General features: G+C 47.1%; 1 protein-coding gene across 2 annotated transcripts; it reads left to right on the plus strand.

The window, feature by feature from the left end:
- The first annotated feature begins 655 nt into the window (after positions 1-655).
- LOC135546102 (reticulon-2-like) lies at positions 656-13139 on the plus strand. Of its 2 annotated transcripts, XM_064974256.1 has the most exons (10): positions 656-852; positions 2025-2078; positions 2675-3199; positions 3827-4039; positions 8479-8686; positions 9178-9316; positions 11460-11529; positions 11816-11862; positions 11982-12040; positions 12277-13139. In XM_064974256.1, the coding sequence occupies exons 1-10, from the start codon at positions 822-824 to the stop codon at positions 12350-12352; spliced, it is 1422 nt and encodes a 473-aa protein (XP_064830328.1). In that variant the 5' UTR covers positions 656-821; the 3' UTR covers positions 12353-13139. The 2 variants fall into 2 exon arrangements, with proteins under 2 accessions (XP_064830328.1, XP_064830329.1); XM_064974257.1 differs by lacking the exons at positions 656-852; positions 2025-2078; positions 2675-3199; positions 3827-4039 and adding an exon at positions 5824-5930.
- The last annotated feature ends 1351 nt before the right edge of the window (positions 13140-14490 follow it).

Here is a 14490-nt window from a genome sequence, read left to right on the forward strand (position 1 = left end):
CATTTAGTAAATATTTTCTTAACTATGCATTGTCGGGCTTGTAAGTAAGCATTTCACGGTAAGGTCTGCTCCTGTTATATTCGGCTCATGTGACAAATAAAATGGGATTTGATTTGATTGGCAGAAGTAGCTTCAGGCAGCACACCAGAGCTACAACAGGCTGGACTACAGTCTGTGCTGCTGCTGCTGCTACTCCTGCTTACCGCCGCCAGACTATCTACAAATGCACCCTTCTGCTGTGTCTAGCAGTCTCACACGTGGTTATACGAAACACCTAGTACGTCTGTCTGTGTGTGGGATGGTGCAAAAGGACATGTATTTTTAATGAGCTTGATTATTTCCCTTTGTTATGTGCATGCAACTAGGCAAAGCCCTGTAAGGTGCTTATGTGAATTTACAAAAGCAGAGATATGCTCCGCTCGGCTGGATGCACACACTAATGATTAGACATGAATGGAAAGAGGGAAACACACACACACGCACACACACACACACTCTTTCTCTGGCTCTGCCTGTGCTGCTCCCCTGCTGTCATGGTGACGTGAGAGCAAGAGAGGGAGGGAGGGAGGGGAAAAGAGAGAGCAGGAGAGGGAGGTAGGGAGGGGCCGTGAGCGAGAGGAGGAAGCGGACGGTAAATAGAGGGAGAGCCAGAGACAACAGCAGTGCTGCATCGGTGGAACAAGAAAGAGAGGGAGGGAGGTGGAAGAGGGATAAAGCACGAGGGAGCAGAGAGAGAGAGAGAGAGAGAGAGAGAGAGAGAGATCCAGAGGAAGAGAGGGGGGCTTCCAGACTGGATGGGCCCAGCAGTGCCTTGATGGAGCATGGGCCAGGTTCTAGGATTCTCCCGCTGCAGTGAGTGTCGGTTTTTGTCTGTCTGTCTGTCTGTCTGTCTGTCTGTCTGTCTGTCTGTCTGTCTGTCTGCCTGCCTGCCTGTCTGTCTGTCTGTCTGTCTGTCTGTCTGTCTGTCTGTCTGTCTTTCACATCCCAATCTATCTGTATAGCATCTGTACTAGCCATGTGCATGGCCATCACTCTCCCCTCTCTTTCTCTCCCTCCCTCTCTTTCTCGAGCTTCCTCCCTTGATAAACACATGGTTGAAAGGATGGATGGATGGATGCAGTGCAGTGGCAGACACACCTCTTTCTTCTCTTTTGTAGAGACCATTGCAGTTGTGTATGTGTGTTCTCAGGATGTGTCGGCTATGTGTGTGTGTGTTCTCATTGGCTGAGCACTGGTTATGTGTGTGTGTGTTTGTGTCTGGTATTATGTGTGTTTGTGTGTGTGTTTGAGATAGATGAGGATGAAAAAAAGCTGCGTGTTGTTTTGCTGTCTTCATTTTAGCCAGGGCTGCCTGATCTTTTGGGTGATCTGAGGCAGGAGGCTTGCTAATGTAGTGAAGGCCTCTCGCCTGCCTGCTTTGCCAGAGCTGATCTGTGCTGTCCGAGGGGGAACATACTGCAGTTAGCTGTTAGCATTATATACTGGGTCTTAGAAAAAGACTACTCAAATGCCTGGATTCGAGCCATGGATTCTCCTAAAAAAAACATAGAAATGAAAACCTTTCATTTGCTCTCTCAGTCTCATCTCAATGTATCGAGACACTATTGAAATACAGCAGGTCATCTGAGAATAGGCTACGTGTGGTATAATGCTTTTCTGCGCAATGTACTGCTTTTGAATGTGATACAATGCTTTAGTAGGTGATATTGAATGCTTTAGTAGGTGATGTTGAGAGGAAAACTGTTATCTTGATAGTGTCCTCTCTCTAGGCTTAAATGCAAATAGGCCTTGGCTAAAAGTTGCAGACATCGAAATAGAAGGAAGAGAGGAGTTGTAGACATAGACGGTATAGAACAGTCTCCAGTTTTGCCAAGCGGCCAATTCTTAATCAGTTGTAAATCAGTAGTTATTTAAGATAAAAATAGTCTGTTTGATACTGTACATTTCATAACTGTGGTTATGATAGTTCCCCAGCCAATGGTAATAAGCACGTCTCTGATGAATCTGCTTCTTTTTCCTTCCAGAGGAATATGGTTCTGTCTCCTCCACACCTGATTCAACATCTCCCTGCACTGAAGGTAACATCACACAAGGCATACACACTGTACACGTTTAGAAATGGACTGCGTGAATGATTGAACTTCAATATGTGAGAATCATAATATGGGAGGAAAGAAAATCATACTATGACATGTCCACAAAGTCTATAGGTGTAGCCTGAGATTGATTGTGTCGATTTGTTCGTTTGAATCTGGGAACATGACTCCCCATCAAATGTGTTTTGCATCTTTGGATGTTGCCCTTTCATTCAGACAAAGCATGTTGCGCTTCACCGGGCTGTCCCAACTCAGCGCTCAAAAACATCAGAGGACGTGTAGATGAGTAAGCAACGTCAAACAGCTGCTCCATAGACATTAAAGTCACAGAACATGGGATATGTTTTTGGAATGATATTGCGTGCTTGCATAGATTTACCTCCTAGGATGAAAGTTTCCAATGTAATGGTTGAAGTTTTTAGCTAAGTTTATAGCTTAAAAAAAAATCACACAAAAAACGTATACAATTTCAATGTATAACATGGATACAGGACAGAATAACAAATATAAAAAATACAAAAATACTTAAAGCAATATAGGTTTTGCTTTAAGGCTTTTCCTGTGCCTGTTCTCTCCAGGTGGGAATGAGGAGTCTGAGCTGTACGACCTGCAGACGGCCAGGGAGTGGTCTGACGAAGAAGATGGGGGTCCGGAGGATGATGACGGTGGAGCTTCATCCCCCTCCATTTGGGGGACCCCGAGACAGAACTCCTTTGAGCCCACCTTCTCCTACATCGCCATCGCCGAGGCCGAGGCAGGCGGATCCTCACGACATCATCGTGACTCATCGTCAGGGAGCCGGCGGAGGAGCGGGGCCAGGGGAGGCCGCACCTCCCTGAGCCGCACGGACACCGTGGAAATGCTCCTCCCCCTGGACTCCCCCGACGTGGAGTGGGACCCCCACGCCTTCCTCGCCCGAGAGGAGGAGGAGGAGGAGAGGGAGCAGGAGGAAGGGGAGAGGGAGGTCCACAGACAGACTGAGACAGTCCATGCATCTCTCCTAGATACTGAGATTGAACCTCAGGAGAGGGACACAGAGACCCAGAGAGGGGAGACAGAGCCCCTGGAGCCCCGGCACTACAGTCCCTCAGAGAGCCCCCAGGGTGAGCTCACTATGGGGCAGTGGGGATGGGATGGGGCAATCTAGATGGAGGGTAGATGGGATCAGGGTAGATATACCTGCATGGAGGTACATGGAGCTACAGATAAAAGCAGAAGCAACTGCATCTTTTCAGGCTTTCTAGCCATTGAAATCACACAGTGGGCGAGGATACTGCTCGAGGGTAAATGGGTTTAAACTCTATGTTTGAAAATGGGTGGCGTGTACCATCAAATGGTAACATGGCTTACACACAACAAAACCGAGTTGAGCTAATACTGTGTGTGTGTGTGTGTGTGTGTGTGTGTGTGTGTGTGTGTGTGTGTGTGTGTGTGTGTGTGTGTGTGTGTGTGTGTGTGTGTGTGTGTGTGTGCACCATGACCACAGACGAAGTCAGACACCACTGTGCTTTAGACTCCCTGACAGCATGCTCTCTCCTGTTCTGTAGGGTCAAAATGAGCACGTTTTGTTATAAGATTTCTAAATCACTGTTCATTGTAAAGTAGGTGAGGCTAAATAATGACATCGTTTGATAAATTACACTTCTAGTTAATCTAATGCAACCTGGTTGAAGAATAACTTGATGCTGGGTGATGACATCATCACAATGACCTTGTGTTCTGTTTCTCAGCGGCATCACCGCCCCCTGAACCTGAGTCCCTCGTAACCATGGAAACCACCGTCACAACGCTCACGGCCGCGCGACCAAGAGGCGGCCTCACCGATGACGTGCCATCCGCTTCCTCCACCTCCATTGGTCGAAACACTCAGGAAGAGCTGGTCAGCGAACAGTGGTTTTCAGCGTTCAGCCTATCAGGCCCGGCGATATGCATCCACGTAGCAGGTAACGTTTGTAGCACATCTTGTCTACTTCTATGTGACTTTCCTATCTTGGATCTACCTTTTACATCCCCTTGCCTTTGCCCAAATAAATCTATTTTGGCTTCTACTACATTATCTTACATCACATAGCAAGTCTGGCAACGCGGTTGTGTTAGAATGACGCCGTCTGTCGGAAGACAATAACCCCTACCCTGATACCTCACTCCCAACCCCTTTCCTCGATACGTTGCTGAGAGCACAAAGCCTTCCTCAATCAATCCTTTTCAAACCACACTGGAAATAAAGACAACCCTCTCACTGCTTGAGCAACACGGACCCTGGAATGTAATTCCGCCGTGAGCCCTGAGTGTTCCATTGTGTCTCCATGGCAACATTCCCTTGGGATTCCCGAGAGCTAATGGGCTACTTGCGCAACAAACAAAACAAATCATTCTGTTTTCCTGGTTGGTCTGTATGTACAGTATGTCTGCTCGTACATGCACACTGACACCCCAATCTTTCCGCATCCCTTGGATCACTGTACACATGATAAAGCGAATGTGAGACAGAGCAGTGAAGGAGAGAGAGAGAGAGAGGAAATGTCTATTCTTTTGGAACTTTCATGAGTCATGTTTACTGTTAATTTTTTATTGTTTATTTCAATTTGGTTTAGTATTTATTTCACGTGCTTTGGCAATGTAAACATGTTTCTCATGCCAATAAAGGCCCCTTCAATTGAAATTGAGAGAGAGAGAGAATGCAGGGGTGAGACCTGAGATCTTCTCCGGACTCCATGGTCGATATGGATCACTCTTCAAGGGGGGCGCCACTCAATATGGACCTCTGGCATGTCTTCCAATCTTATTATAGTGGGTGGACTAGGGAGTGGCTGGCCCGGGGGCTGGGTGGACTGGGGGCTGGGTGTACTGTACTGTCCACTCCCCCTCACACTGACCCTGGGTGATTAATGGCTGGTCAAGCTGTTGACAGGCTTGAAGGGTTTCTAGATACCATGTAAAGCAAACCATCTGGTTTTCGTATCAGAATGGGGCTGAATGTGTCAGAACATGTTTTACTCCCCATGTTTATTGTGAGGTTGGACTAGCCGGTTACAGGTTAGACTACCACTATGTGCATCTGAAAAATGTGAGGCTATTTGAGCTATCGTCTGCACTCTTACAAAAAAAGGTGCTATCTAGAACCTGAAAGGGTTCTTTGGCTGTCCCCATAGGAGAACCCTTTGAACAACCCTTTTTTGTTCAAGGTAGAACCCCTTCCACAGAGGGTTCTACTTGGACCCAAAAAGGGTTCTCCCATGAGGACAGTAAAAGAACCCTTTCTAAGAGTGTGTACTTACGGGAAGCACGGTACCGTATGTATGTCACAATAATGTGCATTTACTTCTATGGCTGCTCCTTTGTTAGCTGTTGCCTGTTCGGTCTCTGCTTACGTAAGTGTTTTGTGTAATTCTCTGTCTGTGTCTATGTCCGTTTCCGTGTGAGTGTTTCTCTCTGAATGTCTGTGGTTATGTCTCTTTGGGCCTCTAGTGGTTTTGTATGTCCTCTATGTTATCCAGCTGTGGCTATCTATGTGTATACCAACATGTTTCTCTGTCTCAAGGTTTGTCTCTGTCTGTGCAGGTACTAAATGTGTGTATACGTGAATGTACTGGGTATCTATCTTACAGTATCTCTATATCTATCTGTCTATCTACATTGGAGTCTCCATGAGTCTTGAGGGGGCGGGCCCTGTTGGGCAGATTATTTTTGGCTGAAAGGTCTCTGTACTGCTGACGGGGCAGGGGAGGCCAAAAACAGCTCCGAGTGGCAGAGAGAGAGCAGGGGGACTGCGTGAGAGTCAAAGAGAGAGAAGGGGGATCGCCTGAGCAGCAACCAAAATGGCCAACATTAATGGTAAGACCCTGGCCTCAGAGAGACAAGATGGAGACAATATGAGACGGTGGCAGTCGGCACACTTAGATCTATCAGTGAATTGACTAGGCGGGGAGGCAAGGGACCTATTGAATGGGCAAAGCAGTGTCTCTTTTCAGACACCGGCAAGATCAGGGCACAGTTAGAGTTCCAGTGCCTATCGTCCTCAGCCGTCGGGCTGTTTCCACATGTAGGGACTGACTGTCTGTCCACTGCAGAGCCATGCATTTAGTGACCGTGAGTTTGGAGAGGAGTCTGAACGTCAGGAGACCAGCTCCAGCCATGGGTCTTTGGGGGGATTTTGACCACTCACTGACCAGGAGTGTTTGAGACCGTACCAACTGTGCAGAGTTGTGTGGGTCTGCCTGCTTAGCAATGGGATCAGTATCGCACTGTTTTTTTTTCCACGGTAAAAACAACACTTTTTGGTCCATTAAAAATCTGCTCATCCCATCCCTAGACGTGACCATCCGGAGTTGTGTTATAGCTTTGTGACAGCATGTAGGGGCCATCTGTGTGGTTGTTTCTGTATGTAAGAGGCTAGTAGCGTGATCAGCTGATCTGTGCCACCATTTGACAGGGTTACCTCTTTGGGCAGCAGCGCTGGCAGAGCCAAGGTGTTTCACAGGGTCACTCTGGGACTTCCCGCACGCACCGTAGTGTTACAATGGCTGGGTGGTGGTTATAGTTGTGGTGGTAAGTAATGCCAGGTCAGGCTGCCAATTGGTTGACTGGTAATGTCTCATGTTGATGTAACGATTGAGTCATTCACGGTCAGGCAGTCAGTGCTCAGCTCTGTGTTGGTTAGTTCAGTCAGAGGAGTACTGCGTTGGCACAGATAGAGAGGTTTCACTAAGATTATGGCAAATGCAGCTTTCATTTTGATCTGTGTGTGTGTGTGTGTGTGTGTGTGTGTGTGTGTGTGTGTGTGTGTGTGTGTGTGTGTGTGTGTGTGTGTGTGTGTGTGTGTGTGTGTGTGTGTGTGTGTGTGTGTGTGTGTGTGTTCGTGGTTGTATTCCCCCCTCCCCCTTCCCCGCTTCATGTTGTCTGTACTCTTCTCAGAGAGTTCATTGTATTACTATATTAACATCAACCAATATAGTCATGGCTTAGTATGGAGTCAACCTATTGGATCGTCACACGAGGGGGTTGTTTTGCCCCGGCGTTAGGCTAACTTGCTGTGGTATGTCTTCCTTTTCTTCGTGCACTTAGTCTGTGCATTGAACGGTCTTACCACATGCTGGTCAATGTCGCAAAGTGCCAACACATCAAAGTGGGCTGTTTGCTACAGTTCCACCTGTTGGGACAATGGACAGGTGTGTGTGTGCTGGAGGCTTTGTGGGTATTAAAAGTCTGTGGTAATGTTTATAAATAGTCCTCCTGCTGGTCAGATATATCAGTGCACTCTATTCTAATTCCCAGGCTCACTCATACACTAATAGCCATGGAGTAATGACCACATGCCTTTGTCACTGCAGTTTACCACGTCCGAGGGTTAGCGAGCTGCTGGTGTTCAGCTTTATTACACTGTGCTATCAGTGTTTTGGTTGTAATGTTTGTTTTGTTTGTAGCTACTTTTAACTATTCCATGGAGGGGTTAGGCCAGGGGAGCCTCCATTTTGACACTGAGAGGGCCCAGTCGCAGCGGCTCCAGTTGCTGGGTGACTGATCGAGGGAGACGGACAGGGTGCTGAGAGGGGGTGGTAGCGGGCTTGAAGACTGTCAGCAGGTGCTCTCCGAGTCAACATTTAAATTCAGGGTTCCTGCAAAGTCCCTCTCTCCTCTCCTCTTTTCTTTACTCTTCTCTCGCCCTTGGGGCAACTCCAGTCCTCTGGAGCCTGATTGGTGTCACAGTTTTGCCCCAGCTAACACACCTGACTCCAACAATCAACTAATCATGATCTTCAGTTTAGAATGCAATTTGATTAATCAGGTGTGTTTGCTAGGGATGGAGAAAAAGTGTGACACCACTCAGGCCCTGGAGGACTGGAGTTGCCCACCCCTGCTCTATACAGAGTGCAGGCTATATTAAGCCCAGGTTAGGCTTGACGTCTCCCCCTGCCCCTGTGTGTGTTTTCTCTCTGCCTGGTGATCACTGTCCCTCTGCTCTGCCTACGCATGGCTGAAAGGCCTTCTGGCCCACCGAACACTGGAGAGTCAGAGCCAAACAGGGACTGACTGGCTGGTGATGCTGTGGGGGTTTTGTTAAAAGCACATAGGCAGGAACAGTGAGGAGGACAGACTTGCAGCTGTGACTGTCCTTGCTGCCTTTCGCAAAGCAACTAAAATAGAGGACGTGTCAAATGCATGGGCTTGTCCCCTCCCCCACCCTGCTTCAATGAAGACTCCTGAGTCCATGTTAGCTTCCACTCTGTTCCTCATTGGTTTATATGTGAAGAGAACATGTAGACTATGAAACATTCTTATTTCTCCACCTGTTCTCCCTCTCTTGTCAATTCCCCTCCCCATCCCTCTGTTACCATCTATTCTCCTCTGCTCTCCCCTCCTCTCTCCCTCCTCCTCTCCTCAGTGATGGATCTGATCTACTGGAAGGACACAGAGCGTACAGGCATGGTATTCACAGGGCTGGTGGTTGGCCTGCTGTCCTTGTTCCAGCTCAGCATCATCACAGTCATCTCCACCATCTCCCTGGGCGCCCTGTGTTTCACCATCTCAGTCAGCCTCTACTATAAAATCCTGCAAGTGCTCAACATGGGAGACGGAGTGCACCCTTTCAAGTGAGTGACTCGCCAGTCCTCTCCTCTTTTCTCTCATCCCCCACTCCCTTCCACTCTTGTTTATTTCCTCTCTTCTCTAATGATGCAGTGGGAGTGGAATTCAGGAATCGTTTCTTAATTGGCTGGATTCCCCTCACCTCCCAAAATAAATCCAGCCTGGGCTCACAGTCCAGTGGGCTTGCCTTTAAAAAAAAACGACAGTGTGTTTTATGATTTGTTTAGGCTAACCACTGCTGTTTGATCCAAAAAAGTCGATAGACTTCATCCATCAGGATCTGAAAGGAACGTTTTTCTTTAGTATCTGCGCTGCTGGAAATAATGACATGAGACAACAAACTGTGCAAGCATCCGGGTGTGTTGGTGGCGACGACCACTCGTTTTCTAATCAACACCCTCTTCCCTGCTTCCTCGATCCTGGACTCTATCTCCATCACTCCCCCGCTATAGTGATCCCTCCTTTTCTACCCCCCCCCCCCTCTTTCTCTCCTCAGGGCGTATCTGGACCTGGACATCAGTTTCAGTGGGGAGCTGGCGGACCAATACACGCAGAAGACCATCGTCACAGTCGTCTCTGCTGCCAACTCACTCAAGAATCTCGTCCTGGTTGGAAACCTCTTTGACTCTCTCAAGGTGAGACTGCCTGGGTGTTGGATCTCATCGATCTTCATCTGGAATTGGCCAGAATATGACCGTGTAACTTTTTTATATGCTCCCCTTTCGACGGCTCCTCTCGATCTCCAGTTCGTTCACTTAATGTTCAAGTAACTTTTTACACAAGGAAGTCCTTCAGAATGGCATAGACCTTTAGTCCCTAAAAATACGCCCCTCTCTCTCTCTGTCTTGCTCTCTCTCTCTCTCTCTCTCTCTCTCCCTCTCTGTCTGTCTTTTAATCTCCTTCCCTTCTCCTTGTCTTTTGAACCCTGTCCACTATCGTGTTTACAGGAGGCCATCTTGTCATTGCGGATTTACTTCACCATTACTACATCTAGCTGTCTGGGCTCTGCTCTCTTTCATTCGAGCAGGCATCCCTCCCTCCCCTTTCTCTATCCATCTTTTTCTCTTTTTTCTGTTCTGTTCTGTACCGGCGTCAGCCTGCCTCCCCGTTCACCGGAGATGACGACGTTGTTATGCCTTCCGTCGCCACGACTGTGTTTCCGAACAACGCCACTATCAGAGACAGCTGCTGTCATACCCACAACTCACTGTGGCTCATGCGATTGTGATAATCATGTACATACAGTCCCGCAGCTTTAAATGTGTCCTTGTTTTCGGTCGCATCGGAGTGGCATCCATTTAGTACAGCCTTTTCTTACCCAAAGTCACTACAGGTAAACTTTTATTGGGTTTGCAATGCAGTAGCGGGCCTGGAGAGCCATCACACTGCTGCAGTGTTATGAAGGAACTAATAACTGGAGTGCCTGTACAGATACACTACTGCCCTACATGTTGACATTAAGAATCACAGAAAACATCCTATCAAAAAATGATTTTGCTTTGGCCAGCAAACTGGCAGCAAAAGCACAATTATGAGTTTGTAGAACTTCGGGATTGTATTCAATTTTGCATTGCGAACGATACACACAAAGAAAAACGGGTCGTATTGTAAGGGTAACAATAAGAAACATCTTCCCTTTACAAGTGTCCGTGAGTGCTCTCGAAGCATCGCAGTGGTGTCATTTTGTTATGGAGGCTAAAACAACATAGTGCTTATGCGAAGGTTACTTTTAACAGCTTGCCGAGGCCATTCAGGGGCTCTTGTCCTTTCCTTCTCCCCATCCTATGTATGCGTTTCATACAGAACATGAAAAAAAGGTGCTATCTAGAACCTGAGAGGGTTCTTCGGCTGTCCCCATAAGATAACCCTTTGAAGAACCCTTTTTGGTTGCAGGTAGAACCCTTCTGGGTTCCATGTAGAACCTTTTCTACAGAGGGTCAGTCCTGACATATCGGTGAAGCTTGCCATAGTAAGGCAAAACATACAGCAGATGTTGTATGCTTGCAAACATCCGGCTAGCTCAATTCGTTGTCAAATGATAAAGCGTTTCTGCTCGAAACCTTCCTTTTGGACTTCATTCATTTTATCTCCGGTTTACCAGGAAAGTAGAACTAAAACATTTGGCACGTTGAATCAACAACAGTCATATTGGCTGCACCATAATGCTTCAAGGATTAAATGTACATTTACAGCAGGAGTACTTAGTGTGACTGATCTCGGTTTAGTGAGAGCCAGTGTGACTGTGCCACGTAGCCTTGAGCCTGAGCCCCAGAAGCCCCTAAGTCCCTCGGTCTCAACCCTGACCTGGCCGGTATGTGACATGGGACACAGGTGGCTGTTCACCCAGTTACAGGATACGAGAGGAGTTTCGTCCTCTCCGAGAGGGTGGGGTGGGGTGGGGGGGACAACCCACTGAGCTGTATTGCACCAACTCCAGCAGGGTTGTGGCGGATGATCTGGGAAACATGTACTCATTCATTTGTCAGGGACCATGTGCAATTTTAACATATGATGCATGCATTCATTTACATATCACATTTGAGTCATTTGGCAGACGCGCTTATCCAGAGCGACTTACAGTTCAGTGCTTTCATCTTAAGATAGCTAGGTGGGACAACCACCCACACTTAAAATGTACGCACGCATGACTAAGTTACAATGGCTAAAGTCTTCCGCTAAATATGTTTACATTTTGATGGAATTTGCCATGCTTCATGCAAAGAGTACATTCAATTGTGTATGTGGAGCTCACTGTGTGTTTCCTCCCGTTCTTCTCAGCTCCTGGCTCTGATGTACCTGGTGACTTTCCTGGGAGTCCTGTGTAACGGCCTTACAGTGCTCATCATTGGTGAGAATCACAGACACCATTAGCATCAGCATTTGAATAACTTTACTGTATTGCCATTCAATAATCACGATGTCCCGTTTGTCCTGTAGAGACGGACACCATTGGTTGACGAATGCTGACGTTGTCGCAGATTGTACTTCTCGTATTTCAGTTGAAGACGCCGCTCACTGTATATTGTTTGATTGTAATAAAAGGGCACGGGCCACGTTGTTAGCCTGAAGGAGCTGTGTACTCAATCGGAAGGCTCGACACATGCTCACTCCTCCCTTTCTGTCTTCTTCTCCAGCTGTGATCACTCTCTTCTCTCTACCGCTGTTCTACAGGCAGCACCAGGTAAAATCTCACTCACGCTGCGGACAACTGCTCTCCTGATTAATTCAGCAAAAAGAGGTACTTCTGTCAATTGTTCAAATGACGTGTGTTTCTCATCAATACCTCTTTTGATGTTCCAGGCAAAAGTGGATGGCTTCTTTGCAGGAATTCAGGCAAAGATTGACAATGTCAAGGACATGTGAGTATGGCGCCATCTTGTGGCACGACAGTGGAATGAAACATTCCTCTTTCCTTCCTGTAGTTTTCCATTGCAGCTCTGCAGACCCTGCACTGAATTCTGAATCACTGTGACATTTACTCAATTTGTAATAGCTGGCAGTATTGGAGAAACGGTATGGAAAAAGCATATAACCTTTGTCAATGACCAATGTAAATGAGATCATGTGACATTGACCCCTCTCTTTAATAATACAGTCTCCACAGAATTGCCCAAGGTGGTGGCCCCACTCCTGACCCAACCCCTGGCGGTGCGAAGCCCAAAACACAATGAAGAGTAACGGCGGAGAGGAGGATGAGGAGCAGAGAAGAGGAGGAGTTACAGGCTGTCACTCAGATGTCTTACTCGGCAGTCTGCTCAGAGCTCCAGAAGGCGGAGCTTCTGAGATTGGGCAGGTTGTGTGGGGAGTCGAAGCATGGGGTTGGGACACGATGATACTGTTATGGTGGGATAGGGTAGGTTGCTACTGGGTGAGGGTGAGGGAACGGAAGTGATATCTGGACGAGAGTTGTTGCTGTTTCAAAGGAAGATTTAAGGCATGGCCTACATGGGTGATTGTGGCTTGAATGGTACAGACAGCTGCAGTCCAGTAAAATAATAAGACTGATTGGAACCTCCGATTCTATGAGACCTGTGGGTTCCTTATTGACACCTGTATATCTGAACAGAGGGAAGTAAAAACTTCAGTATAGAGTCCAGCAGGACTGGAGTTCACCAGGAGCGAGGACGGGGTCAGAAGTTGGAGTTCACCAAACCGGAGTTCACCATTATTCATAGCAGCCTAACACTTGGAATCAGGATGTGTGTGTGGTAGAGTCTGTGTGAGGGAATGATGGCACTTTTGTGCTCATGACGAGTGTGTGTGTGTGTGTGTGTGTGTGTGTGTGTGTGTGTGTGTGTGTGTGTGTGTGTGTGTGTGTGTGTGTGTGTGTGTGTGTGTGTGTGTGTGTGTGTGTGTGTGTGTGTGTGTACACAGTATGTGTGAGTTGACATGCAGCTCGCTGATCTGAACCTGTTACCTGAGAACTATTAAAGCCACAACTGTTCTTTTCATTTCAAATGTTCTGTTTCTTTTTGCCCACGTGATCATCCCCACAACATTTGGTGTTCATCGACGTTGAGCGTCTTCCGTTCCCGTTTCAACAGACTGTACAACCAGTGAGGTTTCTAAAAATGGCCTTCAGCTGCAGGATGCAACAGCACAGTCAGAACCAGGCCTCGAAATGCATTTTCTGAATTCACAGTCGAGAAGACAATGATCAAAAATGTTACACCGTATGACTTTTAAAGATCCAAATATCCGTGAGAATGGAATTGGGGGAAATGCAGTTAATTAGGATTTCATCTGAGATTGAGGTCAAATGAATCTGGGTAATACAGTACTGAGTATTGACGGTTAAACCAGACTTCTGATGTTGGAGCACTGAAACAGTTCTATTAATCTCCTTCATTGCCAGCCAGAATATGGTTTGATAATGACAGGACAATTGTTATGGAAACAGAGGCACGCACATGTCCTTCCGGTAATGCATCGGAAGTGTTCATGCAAAGGAGTTGAAAAAATAAAAGGGCTAGATGGACAATTTGAAGATCTATGGAGGGGGGTACTGTTACCCAAACGTTGAACCCCAATCACCCACACAGAGGGTACCCTCGAGCCTAATCTCTCGTGGACAGATGCTCGCAAACGTAGGATGGTATGGTTGAGTCTGCCAACAGACTTTGAAATGCGACGACAAACGAGGAACTTTGCTCCAGTGTGCCGATTTGGATTTTTTTTAAATATCACCTGACAAATCAAGATTTCGCAGGTGTTTGTGTCTTTCAAATTTCAGAAGGGGAGGGAACATTTGGCCCATGTTTGGTCTGAGAGTTTCGGTTTAGGGGGGTGGAGACTTGTCTTGTTAGTATCTTTTTCTCATACATCTCACCCAAGAACCTAAATGAGCATCTGACGCAATTACATGAGATTTTAGTTTTGGGGTTTCTGAGATTACGTCAAGCCTGAAAGGGTGTTCTGAGTGCGATGACTCAATGGGTGCCTTTCTATCAACAGTCCCATTAGTGCATGAACTGATTGACTTTGCCTGGCTAACCAAATGTCCCAACAAACGACTTAAACGACGGCAGTCTCAGAGCGAAGTATGTGGCGAACATAGAGCAGTGGAACAATTCCATTGGAGTCGTCAGGGAATGAATGACTAGCTAGATAACTGCTCCTAGACGTCTTCTGGAACAGGCCATTCACGTCGGACTGAAACCAAGGCTTTTTTTTTTTGAGTCATTTCACAATCATTTACAATCATCATCGTCATCACTACCATTTCAGTACAAAGAAACACTTCAGATTATGCCGCCACAGAAATTCCCACCTCCTTACATCTATTGCCTTCGGTTCCTCACCACAGCCT

This window comes from Oncorhynchus masou, chromosome 9 (assembly GCF_036934945.1).
Source record: "Oncorhynchus masou masou isolate Uvic2021 chromosome 9, UVic_Omas_1.1, whole genome shotgun sequence".
Lineage (NCBI taxonomy): Eukaryota > Metazoa > Chordata > Actinopteri > Salmoniformes > Salmonidae > Oncorhynchus > Oncorhynchus masou.